Source organism: Silene latifolia, chromosome 11 (genome assembly GCF_048544455.1).
Source record: "Silene latifolia isolate original U9 population chromosome 11, ASM4854445v1, whole genome shotgun sequence".
In the NCBI taxonomy this organism is placed as follows: domain Eukaryota; kingdom Viridiplantae; phylum Streptophyta; class Magnoliopsida; order Caryophyllales; family Caryophyllaceae; genus Silene; species Silene latifolia.
Genome location: NC_133536.1, coordinates 148579191 through 148598025, shown reverse-complemented (window position 1 = coordinate 148598025; position 18835 = coordinate 148579191). Strand labels below are relative to the sequence as shown.

Genomic DNA, 18835 nt, shown 5'->3' with positions numbered 1-18835 from the left:
TCCTCATCAAGGTAGTCAAAGGCTTAGCTATTTTTGAGAAGTCTTTTACAAACCTCCTATAATAGCCAGCCAACCCCAGAAAACTTCTAATATCCCCCACATTCTCCGGTCTCTCCCACTTGGACACTGCCTCAATCTTGCTTGGATCCACTGACACTCCTTCCTTTGACACCACATGCCCCAAAAAGGCAATCTTCTCTAACCAGAACTCACACTTGCTCAACTTAGCATAGAGATTATTTTCCCTCAGGGTCTGCAACACAATCCTCAAATTCTTCTCATACTCTTCTTGATTCTTAGAATACACCAGGATATCATCGATAAAGACAACCACGAACTGATCCAAATAGGGACTAAACACACGGTTCATTAAGTCCATGAAGACTGCCGGTGCATTAGTTAATCCAAATGGCATAAAAACAAATCCGTAGTGTCCGTACCTTGTCCTAAATGCAGTCTTTGGAATATCTTCGTTCTTAATTCTCAACTGATGGTACCCCGACCTCAAATCAATCTTAGAAAATATTCCAGCCCCACTCAGCTGGTCAAATAAATCATCAATCCGCGGCAAAGGGTAACGATTCTTGATAGTCACATTATTCAGCTCTCTATAGTCAATACACAACCTCATGCTCCCATCTTTCTTCTTAACAAATAACACATGTGCTCTCCAAGGTGATACACTCGGCCTGACATAACCCTTATCCAACAATTCCTCCAACTGCTTTTTAAGCTCCTCCAACTCTTTAGGTCCCATCCTATAAGGTGCTTTAGAAATTGGTCCCACCCCAGGTTTTAAGTCAATGCCAAAATCAATATCCCTCTGAGGTGGTAACCCTGGAATCTCATCTGGAAACACATCCTGAAAGTCTTACACAACAGGTATAGATGCCGCACCAGGCATCTCCTCTCGCGTGTTCCTCACATGACACAAGATCAACTCACCTCTCTTCCTCAAACAAGATTTTAAGGTAACTGTTGAGATAAGTTTTATTTTTGGTTTAACTACAAATCCCTTGTAAGACACTTTTATTCCCTTAGGTCCACTCAAGGTTACTTTCTTTTGGTGACAATCTATAAAGGCTTTATATTTACTTAACTAATCCATCCCTAAAATTACCTCTAAACCACCCAAAGGAAATTCAATCAAACTGGTAAAAAAGATAGCTTCCCCAATTTTAACTGACACATCTCTATACACACGACTACAAGGTATGGAATCCCCCGAAGGTATATCAACTAGGTCTTTTATCTCATCATATTCTTTCAAGTTTAAAGTCCTAGCATGCTTGAAATAAAAGAGTGGGTAGCTCCCGAATCAAACAAAACAAAGGTAGGCTCAGAATTAACAAGAAATGTACCCGTAACAACATGAGCATCTTCCTCAGCAGCCTCCTTTCCCATCATAAATAATTTCCCACTGCTCTTAGCTCCACTCAGGCTAGCTGATGCTGACCCATTCTGCTGATTTCCACTGTTCATTATCTTCTAAAAATTATTGCTTTGGTTGTTGTTGAAGCGATTTTGGTTGGAATAATTGTTGTTGCTCCTCTGATAATTGCCACCACCAGATCTTGGATTATAATTCCCATAATTCTGCATAGGAGTACGATAGCCTCCACTCTGGTTCACATTTACAAAACCCCTTCCTTGACTTCCCACATGAACTCCGCAATCAGCAATCTTATGACACACTTTCCCAGATCTAAAGCAAGTAAGCACACCGCCTCCCGAAGATCCTCCTCTGTCGAAACCTCCACGGTTTCCATTTCCATTCTGCCCATCGTTGGAGAAAAAAGATCGGTATGGATTCACATTTTGTTTCTTATTCCCAGTATTCTCACTTGCAGCCTCAGTCTTTCTCTTCTCACCCTTTTCTTTCTTTTCTTCCTTAAGCATATCTGCAATCCTCTCAGCATGTCCAGCTCTTTGATACACGTCATCCATGTTACTTGGTTGCCCAGCTGCCAACCTCTTCTTGATAGTTGTGGTCAACCCCTTCTCGAATCTAAGTGCCAACATTCCTCACTGAAGTTTAAGTCTGCAACATACTCAGATAGCTCCATGAACTTATTGTAGTAGGTCTCCACTGTCATCTCATCTGTCATTTTGAAAGAGTCAAATTCTGCTCTCATTCTGCTCTTAATGTGCTCTGGAACGAACACAACATTCATAACCTTCTTGAACCCCGACCACCTCACATAATCACTTCCACTATTTGCAGCAGCCTCTCTCACAGCCTCCTTGCTTCTAGTCCACCACATACCAGCCTTCCCTCTTAGATAATAAGCAGCCTGATCCACTTGCATTTCCGCAGGACACTTCAATAGCTCAAAAAGATTATCAAATTCTCTGTGCCAATCTCCCAATAAAGAAGGTGCTCCCAAACCAACATACTTCGTCGGATTGTGCCTCGCAATAGAAGCACTCACTTTAGCTGAATCTTGCACTTACCCCTTGGCTTTCAACGCAACTGTCAAGGCCTCATTCATAGCAATCAGACGATCAATCTCCTCTTGAGACATAGAAGTGGGTGTAGGTGTAGATGTAGCCTTCTTTGGAGGCATGGTTCTGATGTTAAAGGAAAGAAAATACACACATAAGCTTTTGCTCAGGAATTTAGGCATAAGGTTTTTAATTAATACACCTGCAACAAAACAACATGTGGTTGACTCGACTGGCCTAAAGCCAGCCAACCATGTGACGCACAACCATCTAAAACCGCCATACCCACAAACTTATTGCTTAATCATTAGATTACTACACTAATCATGGCTTAGGGATCACATAACCGCATATCACTAGACATAATATTTCTAATTCACACAACATCCATTCATGTAGATTAATAATTAATAATTCCCGCTATTAATTCAAATCAATTTATATAATTTCAACCAAATAATTCAATTCACTATTTGATGCATATTATCACCCAATTTCAACACAAATCCCAATAGTTACTCCAATTCTCACGGCCCTAGGCCAAATGCTATCATATATTACTTACCTCAATCCGCGTCCTGCAACAAGGTTAGAAATTTCTATCTTAAGACAGATAATTAACCCTTAAGACATAAGATATTCTCTATTTACCCCACTCGTTCAATTCTTTTTTTTTTTGGTGGAAATGTAAGTAGTGTTATAATCGTCCCAAAAGGGATCTCAAAGTCACCATTACAACCATTTTTGCATATAAACCTTTGGCGAAAGGACTATGCCAACCAGACCACTATCTAGCAAAACAAGCACTAACAGCCTATTTGACACAAGGAAAACAAATAACCCTTACATCAGACCCAGACTTTTACACCAGTTACTATCAGCTAAACGGACTTGCCCCAAAGCTACTGCCATTATACGCAGCTTGGACTCTTTCCTGACCTGCTGTAGGAGAGTTTCTGGATGCATCAAATATTTGTCCACTCTACAGACATTCCTCACATGCCATATCCCATACTGAACAGCAACAATCAAAGAACTAATCACAAGTCGCTGAAAACCAGAGAGTTTCCTCTGCATTAGTACCTTCCCAGTAGAAACATCACCTGTCATTGTAATCTTCAACCAGGAAAAAAGAAGCTGGTAGCATTTTTTTGCATACTCACATTCTTGAAAGAGATGTTGATGACTCTCAAGCCCCCTGCCGCACACAAAACACACTCCTGAAGTAACCACCCCCATTTTCTGCAATCTATCCAAGGTGAGAAGTCTTTGCCTCTGCAAGAGCCACAAAATGAAACAGTGCCTTGGAGTATTAAACCTATTCCAAACAGCCTTTGCCCATATCACTTTTTGTTGAGATTGGAAAGTAAACCATTCATAACCTTTAGAGATTGTATACATATCATCAGCTGCCATCCACTTTCCTTGCAAATAAGAAACTCTAAATCTATCTTTAATCTCACAAATCTTCCTCCAAGCCCAAGAACTAGTTTGAGAAGGTTGGTAGTCAAACCAGGGAGTATCCTTAATATAAATCTTATCAACCCACTTAATCCAGAGGTGATCCTTCTTGACAGCTATCCACCAAACCAATTTACCAACAGCAGCTAGGTTCCAGAGGTAAGTGTCAACTAAGCCTAAACCCCCATACTCCTTTTTTTGACAAAAAACAGACCAAGCCATAAGAGGAGCCTTTGTATAGCTTTCATTGCCTTCCCATAAAAAATTACGACAGAGAGCTTTGATTCTGTCCATAACCCCAGAAGGCAAGACAAAAATCTGGGACCAATAGTTGTGAATAGTTTCCAAAACAGATTTAACTAAAATTAATCTCCCAGAGTAGGAGATTTTCTTTTTGTTCCAGCCTCTAATTCTAGTCAACATCTTGTCTACAAGAACATTACAATCAATCTTGGATAGCCTTTTATGAGAAATTTGGACCCCCAAATACTTGAAAGGCAAGGACCCTTTTTTAAAACCAGTGTGCCTCATGATAGCCTCCTCAACATCAGGAGGAATCCCATTCATAATAATATCAGTCTTGTCAGTATTAATGTGCAAACCAGAGGCATCAGAAAAGCACTTAAATACCTCAGTAATAGCAACCACAGAAGGTATATCTCCTCTACAGAAGAGGAGTAGATCGTCAGCAAACATAAGGTTGATCAATTGTAGACCTTTGCAAAGAGGGTGAAATTTGAATCCAGGAAGAGCACTAATCACATGAATAAGCCTGCTTAAATACTCCATACAAATTGTAAAAAGGAGGGGAGAGAGGGGATCACCTTGTCTAAGTCCTCTTTTACCCTTAAAAAAACCATGAGTATGACCATTAAGGACAATGGAGTAAGAGGTAGAAGTGATGCAAACCATTATCCAATCAACAAATTTAGGAGGGAAATGAAGACTAGTAAGCATCTGCCTGACAAAGTGCCATTCAATAGAATCATAGGCCTTTCTCAGGTCAATTTTCATCAAACACCTGGGAGAGGCATGCTTCCTGGTATACATACGAACAAGGTCTTGGCTGATTAAAATATTCCCCATAATACTCCTGTCCTTTATAAAAGCAGATTGACAAGGGTTAACCAGATAAGGGAGAACCTTAGCCATCCTTGCACAAAGGATCTTTGAGATAATCTTGTAGATGATATTACAACAGGCAATAGGCCTGAAGTCCTTAACTGTCACAGGATTATCAATTTTTGGTATAAGAACCAGATTAGTACAATTTAGCTGTTTAAGCAACTGTCCAGAATTGAAGAAATCTTTGACTGCCTTGCACACATCAGCCCCAACAATACTCCAACTTTTCTTAAAAAAACAGCTAGAATAGCCATCTGGACCAGGGCTCTTATCATCAGGTATAGAGAAAATCAAGGTTTTGATCTCCTCATCAGAAGGGCCCTGACATAAAACCTCCCAATCAGTCTCAGGAACCCTCACCCCTTGTTCAACAACATGTGGATAAAATTGAGAGGTAGGAGAACTAGACCCAAGGAGCTGCTAATAGTACTTCACAAAAGCCTGTAAGATATCAACATGAGTCTTACAGGAATTGCCCTCAGTATCCTCAATGAGAAGAACCTTATTCTGGATTTGCCTATGCTTAATGGCTTTATGAAACATGGCAGAATTGACATCTCCATCCTTAGCCCAATTCACTTTTGCTTTTTGCCTTAAAAAATCTTCTTTAGCAATGGACATCATAAGATAGCTCTCTCTAGCTTGATACTCCATATACATTAAATTTGTGTTCCCAGGATCTAAATGTAACTTTTGTTGACATTCCAACAACAATTTATATGCAATCTCAGCATTCCTCTCAATATCAGAGAACAGACTTCTATTCAACTCTTTAAGCAAAGGTTTCATAAACTTAAGCTTCTGGACCAGTCTAAACATAGGTGAACCAGCATAATAAGCATGCCAACCTTGAGCAACCACGGATTGGAAATCATCAACTTTACACCACATATTGAAAAATTTAAAAGGTTTCCTCCTAACCAAGGATTGAGTAGACCCCTCAACAATACAAGAGCAGTGGTCAAAACTTCCCTCAAGAGCAAAATGGGCATAATAATCAGGCCAAACATGTAACCAGCTATCATTCACTAGAACCTGTCAATTCTACTAAACACTCTAGTGGCACTAGGTTGTTTGTTAGTCCAAGTGAAGAAAGCTCCAGTGGTTTTAATATCCTGTAAATCACAAGCTGCCATAGTATTCTGAAAAGGAATCATTTCACTATCCTTAACAGCAAGACCAAGTCTCTCATTAACAAACATAACATTGTTAAAGTCCCCCAAAACTATCCAAGGTTCCCTAATATTCCAGCTAAGAAAAGCATCCCATAAAAGAGCCCTCTCCTCAATTTTATTAAAACCATAAACATAGGTAGTATAGAAGGTTTTACCATCTCTAAGGTCTTTAACCTTCAGATGAATAAACTGAGCACCCATATCAACTACATCTACACTAATTATTTGACTCTGCCAGAGGACCCAAATTCTGCCCCCAGAGTGACAACTATGATTAGTAAGAAAAGACCACCCATTACAAACATTTGCAGCTACTTTATTTAGAGAGCCAGGATTGACCCTGGTCTCAAGGAGCCCAAATAAGACAACCTCAGACTGATACAAAAACCATTTGATGTCTCTTTGCTTGGTGTCACTATTGAGGCCCCTTACATTCCACACTCCTAATTTAGTCATGGGATGAATAGGCCATCCCCCCCCCCCCTTTATTAACCAATTCAGATTCAGGAACAATTATAGAAGTGAAATCCAAGGTCAGCTCACCTTCCTTAACCCCAGGCAACCTAGACTCATGCCTAGTCACCCTATTAATGATCCTTGCTGGAGTATAACTAGACAGAAGAGGCATAGGAGTATTAGCTGGAGTAAACAAGAGTGAGATGTTATTAATTCTTTCTTCTAACTGAACACCCTTTGTCCTTTTATCCCCAATAACACCAGCAGGATTAGGCAGAATTGGATATTCTTTAGGATCAAGCTGTATCACTGGATTCTCTTTTTTCCTCCAAACTTGGGCAGGAACTGGTGCCTTTTGTGCCACTGCAGGCCTCTAAACAAACGTACTCCTACCCCTGCATTTGACAGTTTGATGACCAATCCCCTTGCATTTTTGGCAGGTGATTGGAAGCCAGTCATATTCAACAAGTACAGTGACAGGCTGCCCAGTTTCATCCTCAAATATAATCTTATCAGGAAAATGTTGGTCAATATCCACTTCAACCATAATCTTTGCATAACCCAGAAGAGTTTTATCCAAGGTAACGTCATCAATCCTGACAAACTTCCCAATTAGAGAAGCAAGTTTCTCAAGACACTTCTTACCCCAGAATTTCAAGTCCAAACCAGCAAGCTTAACCCAAATTGGAACAGTTTTCACTGACACCTTAGTAATCTTAACATTAGGTTCCCATTGACGAAGAATAATAGGTTTCCCATCAAAGAGAAACATGCCTTGGGCTAAGACTAACTTCAGGTGTTCTAGTTTAGCAAACCTCACAACAAATAATCCATTAGGCAAGAAAGATATCTTAGATATTTCATAATTCTGCCAGATACGCCTAAGATAGCCCTCCAGAACTTCCCATGGTGGATGTACCCCCATAACATACCCATAAACAGCTAGAGACCAATAGTCAATTTCCTCTTTGACATCCTCAAGAGTAAGTTTTAAAGATGTACCTTTCGGTGCAGGAACCCCCTCTGCAGTTGGTGCTAGTTGTTTTTTCGTACGCTTTGGTGAGACCTCCTGCCAATCATTCTCCTCCTCATCAACATCTTCAACAATGACAGGTTCTGGAATTACTATATTCTGACCATGAAGCATCGCAGCAACCGCTTGTTGAACACTTGCAATTTCAGCATCTCGATTCAGCACAGAATTATCCGGAGTGACAGTAGAATTATTACTATTTGAAGTCATATTAATAGTATTATTAGTTGTTTGTGGATTATTAATTGGGGAATTAGTATTATTATTTTGATTATTAGTAGTTTGAGTATCAGGAGATTGAATAGGGGAAGAATGTTCAGCCATTGCATGAAGATTCAGAACCCTAGAAAAGAGTAGAGGAAATCGCCTTTCTCGCTCTACCTTTCTCTCTCATCTCCTTACTTTAGAAAAGAGTAGAGGAAATCGCCTTTCTCGTTCAATTCACTCAAAGGTGACCGGTTCAAAACTAAAAGGGCCAGAAGTTTGGTGTGAGGGGGCCCCTAACTCATCCCAAGCCTTAAGGGGCTCCTAACAGTTTCTACCCGGGTTCATTTTATTAGACTCATCCTAAATTCATTGGGTTCATTTGTTTTAGGCCTGAGGAACGTACGCTCTGATACCACTTTGTAACATCCCCATTTATTTAAGAGCCTTTACTAGACATTCCTAGATAAATGAACGTGTTACCATCTCAGTTACCTGAGGTAGTGAATACAAAGGTAAACGAAACCACAGTACTTTAAATAATTATAATGTTTAAATGACCTTATTAAATAATCCAAAATAAATAATTAAATTAATAAATACAACTGCAGCGGAAAACTAAATAATACGAATAATAAATATTGTTTGTTCTTCTAAGGTGATCTAGACAGCTAAGTAAATGCCATATCCTCTCGCCCTTCAGCTCCCATTCTAAGCCAGCTCAATTACACGAAATCAATCTGCTCCCCAATTATTGGTTCATCACAGGTGTTTAACGAATACATGGTCAACCCAACGGTTGAGTAAGAATATCTAAACAACAAGAACAGTACAACAATAATACATAATAAATATGTAAAAGATCAATCCCGATCACAACTCCAAATCTCCACACATCCTTCATACACAACCCGAGACACCCATATAAATAACCCGAGACACCCTTATCAATAACCCGAGACACCCTTATAAACAATATCAACATAAATCCCGAGACACCCTTTTATATACCGCCACCCGTGGACCGGTTCTTCATTTTACCCGCCACCCTTGGACCGGGCCTTCAAAAATATCAATACAATATACAATATGGATGGTAATAAATTAACAACATAACATTCAACAGTTAAACATCCAATTCCAACTTAACCATGACTTAATAAATCACACCAACGCATATTCGAGTTGAGTAGATAACCTACCTCAGCGGCAAATCCAATAAAGCAGTCCAATAAAATAATCAGAAATACTCCACTTTAAAACCGTCACCTAAACGAAATATTACAATTTAATTATTAATTATTCAATTTATTATATTAGTTTAATTAATTACAATTTAGTTTAATTAATTAATTTTCGTGTAACAATTACGTAACCCAACCTATTAATTTATTGACACAAACCAACCATACACACTCCATGGCCATACAATCCCGTATAACCAGATGAAAGGCAAAACAGAGACCACGACATGCCAAAAGACCGAGTCCAAAACCCCTCACCATGACCAGCCGATTGCGACACTCCTAGCCACCGACACCACCACCCAATCCTACCACGCTCTAGCCTGCACCACGGCCAACCCCGACAGCCCTTAATCACCACCTGAAACCTCCTATACAGGCCGTGAAATCACGCCCTAAACAACCCCGAAAACCCGACGCGAAAACAACAAACCCGACCAATTCACCACCCTACTGCCACCATGACCACCCGTGGCCACCACCGTGGTCTCCCTTGACCCACGGTGGTTCCACCACTTGCTACAACCACGCACAACCCACCAAACGACTCACAACCCACCTAAACAGCTTAAACTCGCGAGAACCACCACAATCCGACAGCTCACCGCACCAACCACCACCTCAAGCCACCCCGACACCACCATTAAGACCGCCCATTGCCGAGCTATCCAGCCACCCAAGTCCCGTGTTTATTCGTCCAACCAATAAGTCACAAAACCCGTCTCAAATCCACGACAACCATAACTTTAGACGCGAAATTAGCCTCCCACGGTGGTCGACAACAGCCACGACAGGTCCCACTATCATCCCCACAGTCAAGGCCAACTAATGAGGGTAACGGCACGGTTCACGGTGGTCTATACGGAGTTTAAACGATAATTTAATTAAATACGACTAATATAAATATAAATTGAGACTGTCTTACCTTGAGACAACAATAATTGGATGAATTCTCTTATTTTTCTCCCTTAGATCTTTCTCTCCCTTGCCTTAGATCAATTATTGTGTTTTTATGTTTTTGTATGCTTATGGGTAGATACAATAGCTTATTTATATAGGTGTGGGAAGGAAAGAGGGAGGAAGTTTCCTTAAAGCAATTACCTTTATTTTTCCTTTTCTTTTAATTACTCCCATATTAGTATTAGTAATAATATACAATTACAATCCCGACTATATACTCAAGCCCACGACCCATATTTCTTCCGTTTTAATTATTTTATATTTCATTTCTGTCTTACAAATTTATTATCCAATTAATTAATTATTAAATATCATATAAAACACATTTTAATATTATTCTACCGTCTAAAATGCGGGGTATTACACAACCAATCACAACCAACTACATTATACAACAATTACCAATTCCAATATGATACAAATCAACAACAATGATCAACCATCAACAAAACTATGTAAACAATAACTGAGTAGGGAAACCCTACCTGGAATAAGCAACCACAAGACCGTCACATGCAGCTACTCAGTAATGTTGCTCTACGAATCCACCTCCTATAACACATATTCATATAATTATCACCCAATCAACATAATACTCCCAAAACCCCCAAATCTACCAAATTAGGGTTTTAAACAAACTCAACGAAACATTATAAAAATTATACAAGAATCTTACCCATGATGCGACGAACTCAACGGTGTAAAGAACACGACAATCCGACGGTCCTAGCCCTTGGGATTTGTTAATAACGCGATGAATGAAAGCTACGTAACTTCTTTTTCTCTTTGAAAGGTTTTAGAAAAGTTAAAACTGATTAAGAAGGGTGACGGAACCCTTAAATACTAATCACGCGTTATTCACAAAACCCGGCTAAAATAACCCGTAAGACCAACTTACTCGATCGAGTAAGTCACTTACTCGATCGAGTGCCCAACATACTCTATCGAGTACCTATCAGGTAGCCTACTGTTTCGTATAAAAACATACTTACTCGACAGAGTAAGCCCCACTCGATAGAGTACCCATAGACATAGAAAACCATAGTATTACAGTCTTCCCTCCTTAAAAAGAACTTCGTCCCCGAAGTTCAACCCATACATAAAAAACAAAACATACTATCACAACTCCGACACAACAACATAACCAAAAACTCAAAACAAAAACTCCTAACCAAAACTCAAACCGACTCAAAGCAACTACTAACTGTACTAAAACTAACATAAACCATACCAAAACCTTATGCGACCATCTCCTACCCCCCTAAAGAAACATGGTTACGTCCCCTTAACCACACATACCTGATCAAAAAGAGATGGATACCGCTCCCTTATAGCCTCTTTCGCCTCCCAAATAGCTTCCTAAACCTCATGGTTAGACCATAGAACCTTAAGCAACACTGTTTCCCCATTCCTAGTTTTCCGAACCTTGCGATCAAGAATCTGTTTTGGCACCTCAAGATAAGACAAGGACTCATCCAACTCTATGTTCTCCACCTCTAACACATGTGAAGGATCGCTCACATACTTCCGTAACTGAGACACATGAAACACATTATACACCCTATCAAAAGCCGCTGGTAACGCTAACCGGTAAGCAGCCTCACCCACACGATCCAAAATCTCATATGGTCGGATAAACTTCTGGCTCAGCTTCCCTTTCTTACCAAACCTCATAACCCCACGCATAGGAGACACTTTCAAAAGAACCTTGTCCCCAACCTGAAACTCTATGTCACGACGATGTAAGTCTACATAACACTTTTGTCGATCCTGGGCCACTTCATCTTGTGCCTGATCAACTTAACCTGTTCTACCATCTCCTGTACCATCTGTGGTCCTAACACCACTGCCTCAGCTCTATCATCTCAGCAAATCGGACTCCTATACCTCCTCCCATATAAAGCCTCAAACGGTGCCATCCCAATACTCGTGTGATAACTGTTGTTATAAGAAAACTCAATCGGATCCAACCTATCTTCCCAGCTACCACCGAACTCCATCACACACACCCTCAACATATCCTCCAAAGTCTTGATAGTCCTCTCTATCTGCCCATCTCTCGCAGGATGAAAAGCAGTACTCATCTTTAAAGTAGTTCCCATCAGCTCCTGCAACTCTTGCTAAAACCGTGATATGAATCTCGCATCTCTATCTGACACTATATCCTTAGGCACCCCTAGCAACTGAACCACATGATTCCTATAAGTCAAAGCTAACTGTATCTTGGTCCAAGTATCTTTAATCGGCACAAAGTGAGCTGACTTGGTCAAACGGTCAACTATTACCCATATCATGTTATTACCCTGCTGACTCCTCGACAAACCCACTATAAAATCTATAGAGATAGACTCCCATTTCCACTCAGGCACCTCGAAAGACTGAATCTTACCTTGTGGTCGTCGCTGCTCTCCCTTAACCCTCTGACATGTCAAACATCGAGCAACAAACTCAACTGTCTCCTTTTTTATCCCAGGCCACCAGAAAGTCTTCTTCAAATATTTATACAGCTTGTCACCACCCGGATGTACTGAGTATGGTGTGCAATGAGCCTCTGTCATAATCATCTTCCTCAAGTCCTCATCATTAGGAATGTGGGATTAATCTGTATGAATCCCTCAATATTCAAGGATTATAACGAATTTAATGAAGACGATCACTAGTCATAAAATAAAATACATAAACAAAAGTAAAAGGATTCAGAAATAAACTTCGGTCCTAGCAAATACGGCCTAAGAACAATATCAAAGTAGATATTCGCCTATCAGTTGCACCCAAGACGATATGAGATATACCCTTTGATTGTGCTAGAATCGATCCAAAATTTTCTGTAAAAATTTAGGTTTTTGTGTTTTTTCTGATGAGAGAGGAGGCACAAATGGCTTAGGAGAAATTAGGTTAGAATAATGTTCTCCCTCACTCCCTATAAACCGTGTATTAAGAAGTAATTAGGGTACATCATCTTCTTTTAATTTTCGGCCCATTTGACCGAAATAAGGAGTATATTTCCTTATTTTTGGTTATTCCAAAAATGTATAAAATGTGTTAAATTGTCATCTAGTGAGGATCGAACCCATGACCTCTTGGTTTGTGTACCCTCCCTATTACCACTATGACACATTCATCTTGTTGATTCTAAATATAACCGATTACATTTAATTACGAATTAACAGATTAATTCGTCCAAGCTAACATTACATACATTTAATTAAATATAACTTATTATATTCAATTTACGAATTGTGATTAATTGTCTCAACTAATATTATTTAATCTTCATTAAATAATTGTCTCATCAACACATTGACTAACTGTTTAGTCATATTAGGCATCAATGTGATTATATTTCTATAACCACATCTCTCAAACACATCCTATAGGTGTCACCTTTAGGGACCAGTTGATCACCGCCATCTGTATGTGAAGCAAAAATAGCAACAACACCAAGCTCCATTTTCCACGGTTTTGGGCCATCTCTTAAAATGAGGTCCAATGCCAATTCCGTCTAAGAACACATGCCATTTTCCGGCCTAAGACTCTTCTATGATGAGTTTAGAGCCTTTTTGCCTAGGATATTAAGTCTTGAAGAGGATTAAATCTGGTGCTAAAGAGAACAAACAGCCGGGTGGTCCAATGGGCACGGTTTTGGAGAGAAGCACAACCATCGCTTTCAAGCTTTCTTCTTTTGTCTAGGCAAGCTTTAAGGGACCTTTTGCTGCAATTTTGGGTCTTATACTCCTTATGGACGAGCCCCACCAGCTGCCCAAGAAGTCTTTATAAGATAAATAAGTGAAGCATGCCAAAGGAAGCTTGTACAATTACCAACAATCCTCTTTATTTTCATTTGTCTTGTAGCCTTTTGTTTTCTGATTTGTGTAGGGCTTTGAGCCGTTTTTCTTGGAGTATTAGGAGGCTCTTTTGAGCCCTTAGATGCTACTTTAGATGAATGGCTAGGATTGCAACAAGGACTCTATTTAAGGAGCTCTTTTCTCATTGTAAAAATCAGATTTGAGTGAATTAAAATATGAGTTTGAAACTGAAGTTTTCAATCAATTTTCTTCTTGCTTAGTGCAGAAAACCCCTCATTACTTAGTGTTTGAGGCGGGATTAAGCTCTTGCTTCGTGATCTTGAGTTTAATTCCAAGGCTTAAACCTGCTTCGTGACCTAGTTTAAGTCATATCTCGGTTACTTGTTCTTGTTTTCGTGTCAAAACAGTCCCAAAGTTTCTGTTTTGTTGCCTTAAGTCATTGTGGGAATTGTTATTTGAATGTTTAGTTCATAAGCATTTAAGTTACAATCTTATTTCCATTGCTTTCTTTCAAAGTTATCAAGCTAATTAGGATCTTATATTCGTCCAAAAAGCAGCTGTTTCGTGCCTTGCTTTGGTTGAATCGTTTATTAGCTTCTAAATCTGTCCTTATATAGTTTGTTAGTCCTTAAAACAGTCCATCTAAGTGTCCAAATCGAGTCCTTTGTTGAGTCTAATTCTGTCAAAGTTAGTTCTTGTTTTCGAGTCTTATTTGTCCCAAAATCAAGTCCTAGTAGTTTTACTCCAAATTGGTTATCAGAGCTTTGGTTAACAACAAAAAGCCTTTCTTTTTGAGTTCATTATACCTTAACCACATCAAAAACACAAAAATCAACCATGAGTAAGGAGAGGCTTACCGGAATTGAAACACAAGTCACTCAACTTTCTGAAAAATGTGACTTGTTGTTGGATTCTTTCAATGCTATCATGGCTAACATTCCAACACCACCAAGAGGAAGAGGAGAACCACCACGGGGCAGAGGTAGAGGCCGTTCTTACATGGGTGGAAGAGGAGGCCGGGGTATCCAAGAAGGGGAGCCATTTTCAGATTCGGAGGACTCCATGGTCGAGGCTTTTCAACAAGAGCACAACAAGGATGTAAAGGTAGAAATCCCTGATTTTTATGGTAGTCTAAACCCCGAGGATTTGTTAGATTGGCTTAGAACCGTTGAAAGAGTTTTTGAGTTTAAAGATTATTCGGATAACAAATCTTTCAAAATTGCAATCTTGAAATTTAAAGGCTATGCTTCTCTTTGGTATGAAAACTTGAAAAATCAGAGAAGAAGAGATGGTAAAGAGGCTATTAAGTCATGGTGTAAGTTGAAAAAGAAACTTAAGGATAAGTTTGTGCCTAAAGACTACACTCAAGACATGTTTATTAGACTTACTCAGCTTAAACAAGACCAACAACCCATTGAGTCTTACCTTAGAGACTTTGAACAATTAACCTTGCAATGTGAAGTCAATGAACAACCCGAACAAAAGATTGCTAGGTTTATTGAGGGTTTGGATTTTAAGATTGCTAGTAAGGTAAGAATGCATCAAGTGTTGTCCTTTGAGGAGGCCGTGAACCTATCTTTGAGGGTTGAGAAATTGGGAAAGGGGAGAGCTGCCACCACAAAGACAGCCGCCAAAACAGCCCCCTACTCCACCCAAACCGAGACCAAGGTTGATGAACCAACCCCTCAAAACAAAACACCTACTCTTGACAAAGGCAAGGAACCCATGATTCCCACCAAAAGCACCACATCTCTGAAAAAATGTTACCAATGTCAAGGATTCGGTCACTATGCTAAAGAGTGTCCAACCAAGAGAGCCCTTAGCACATTTGAGGTAGTTCATTGGGGTGAGGATGAGATCCTTGTTTGTGATGATGGTAAGGAAGAAACGGTGCAAGAGGAGGCTGCCATGGTTGTAGAACCGGATGAGGGAGTGAGTTTGGTCATTTGGAGAGCATTGAGTACCCAACCTATGGAATTAGACCAAAGACAACAACTCTTTAGGTCTAGATGCACCATTGGGGGAAGAGTTTGTAACCTTATCATTGATAGTGGGAGCTGTACCAATGTGGCTTCTAATACTCTCATTGAGAAGCTCTCCTTACCTACACAAGACCATCCTAATCCTTACAAGTTGAGGTGGCTTAACAAAGGAGCTGAAATTAAGGTGGATAAGCAATGCCTAGTGTCCTTCTCCATGGGCAAGAACTATGTTGATGAGGTTCTTTGTGATGTTCTACCTATGGATGCTTGCCATCTTCTACTTGGTAGGCCATGGGAGTTTGATAAAGATTCAATGCACAATGGTCAAGACAACACCTACACTTTCAAGCTTGGTTCAAAGAAAGTTGTGCTAGCACCCCTACCACCCGATTCCATGTTTGAACCACCTAAGAAAGTATTATTGATCAATGAAGACAAGGTGAGTCAAGGTGAGGATGGCGTGGGGACTGTCCATGTTGTCCATGCCAAAGATGAATTCAAGGAGCCAAGGGTCCAAGCATTACTCAAATGGAAAGATCAAACCGAGGGCTTCTTTGAAGGCTTGCAATGTGAGCCTACTTCATTTTCTAATCCAAGTTTAACTAACTCATTTGAATTCAAGTGCAAGGCTAGTGATGGTAATGGCCACGACAATGAGGCTGCCCAAGTGCAAAATTTCGAACCAATTGTTGAGGAATGGAAAGGAGTCAAGAAACGAGTTGAAAGAGATCCTCCCATCCATACTAAGGCCATGAAATGCAAGGAAATATCTATGATTCCTAAGCAAGCTCGCATATTCAGGCCCGGGGACCTTGTGTGGGTTAAAATCAACAAGCAAAGAGTCCTTAAGAAAGGAAAAAACAAGTCCATAGCAAGTGAAGAAGGTCCTTTCAAAGTCATCAAGCAAATTGAATTCAACAAGTACAAAGTTGATCTCTTGGGAATTCATGTAACATTTGATGTTGGGGACTTGAGTCCAAGCTATGTGGAGAATGAGGATGATGATTTCCAGGACTTGAGGGCAAGTCCTTTTGAAGAGGGAGAGATTGAAGCAAAAATAGCAACAACACCAAGCTCCATTTTCCACGGTTTTGGGCCATCTCTTAAAATGAGGTCCAATGCCAATTCCGTCTAAGAACACATGCCATTTTCCGGCCTAAGACTCTTCTATGATGAGTTTAGAGCCTTTTTGCCTAGGATATTAAGTCTTGAAGAGGATTAAATCTGGTGCTAAAGAGAACAAACAGCCGGGTGGTCCAATGGGCACGGTTTTGGAGAGAAGCACAACCATCGCTTTCAAGCTTTCTTCTTTTGTCTAGGCAAGCTTCAAGGGACCTTTTTCTGCAATTTTGGGTCTTATACTCCTTATGGACGAGCCCCACCAGCTGCCCAAGAAGTCTTTATAAGATAAATAAGTGAAGCATGCCAAAGGAAGCTTGTACAATTACCAACAATCCTCTTTATTTTCATTTGTCTTGTAGCCTTTTGTTTTCTGATTTGTGTAGGGCTTTGAGCCGTTTTTCTTGGAGTATTAGGAGGCTCTTTTGAGCCCTTAGATGCTAATTTAGATGAATGGCTAGGATTGCAATAAGGACTCTATTTAAGGAGCTCTTTTCTCATTGTAAAAATCAGATTTGAGTGAATTAAAATATGAGTTTGAAACTGAAGTTTTCAATCAATTTTCTTCTTACTTAGTGCAGAAAACCCCTCATTACTTAGTGTTTGAGGCGGGATTAAGCTCTTGCTTTGTGATCTTGAGTTTAATTCCAAGGCTTAAACCTGCTTCGTGACCTAGTTTAAGTCATATCTCGGTTACTTGTTCTTGTTTTCGTGTCAAAACAGTCCCAAAGTTTCTGTTTTGTTGCCTTAAGTCATTGTGGGAATTGTTATTTGAATGTTTAGTTCATAAGCATTTAAGTTACAATCTTATTTCCATTGCTTTCTTTCAAAGTTATCAAGATAATTAGGATCTTATATTCGTCCAAAACAGGCTGTTTCGTGCCTTGCTTTGGTTGAATCGTTTATTAGCTTCTAAATCTGTCCTTATATAGTTTGTTAGTCCTTAAAACAGTCCATCTAAGTGTCCAAATCGAGTCCTTTGTTGAGTCTAATTCTGTCCAAGTTAGTTCTTGTTTTCGAGTCTTATTTGTCCCAAAATCAAGTCCTAGTAATAACGTCAAACTTTCTAGCAAGCCAACCGTTATTAGGTAAACGTTAATCAACTGATTAAATATACGAAGTATACCCTTGTGAACCTGTAAGAGATTTACAAATGTTATCACACTAATTTGTGGAGGACACAAGCTCCAACAAACTCCCACTTGTCCTCACAAGTGTATGTGCGATAACCGATTCTCATATCCTAAAATTTCTCCCACTCAATGTAAAACAATTTGCAAATCCGTATTCACAAAGGTCGTATTTTACAAGCGATCATCATCAAGAGTGGTTTCCCCGACTAGAGAGTAACTTAACTGATAAACGAATCATCATTCGAGCATGGCCATGCATTTCAGTTACAACTCCTCGAGTGGCCCCGACAAATAACTATACTGATAAGGGTTGGATATTTTCCTTAACTCGAATCCCTGAGATGTAAGCACGATGCACGAAATGACCCAGAAAAAATCTACTTGGCCTCCGATTCACGGGCAGACCGTGAGAAAGAAACCAAAGTCACCCAAAAGCGCCTTAATCTCAAGAGACGGTCGATAGTCAAAAGAATCGACTCTAGGAACACAATGGATGTCCTATCCATGAGCTGGCACCGAATGTTTTTAAACATTTAGGACTCCATTACGTTGTCACAAAAAGTTGTCCTTCGAGGTATCGTTATAATCTCGCATCTGTGATCGATCAGTCAACCGTTTGACTTATGGCTCGTTGAACCCACCATCAATCGACTGCACAATATAATAGCCGGAGTTATCAGCTCACATTGGCG

General features: G+C 39.8%; 1 protein-coding gene across 1 annotated transcript; it reads right to left on the bottom strand.

Annotated features, from left to right (window-relative positions):
* Nucleotides 1-1991: 1991 nt before the first annotated feature.
* On the bottom strand, nucleotides 1992-5922 carry LOC141614139 (uncharacterized). Its single transcript, XM_074432896.1, has 4 exons — nucleotides 5499-5922; nucleotides 3293-5393; nucleotides 2455-2571; nucleotides 1992-2352 (listed from the first exon to the last, which is right to left on the bottom strand). The coding sequence occupies exons 1-4, from the start codon at nucleotides 5920-5922 to the stop codon at nucleotides 1992-1994; spliced, it is 3003 nt and encodes a 1000-aa protein (XP_074288997.1).
* Between the last annotated feature and the right edge of the window lie 12913 nt (nucleotides 5923-18835).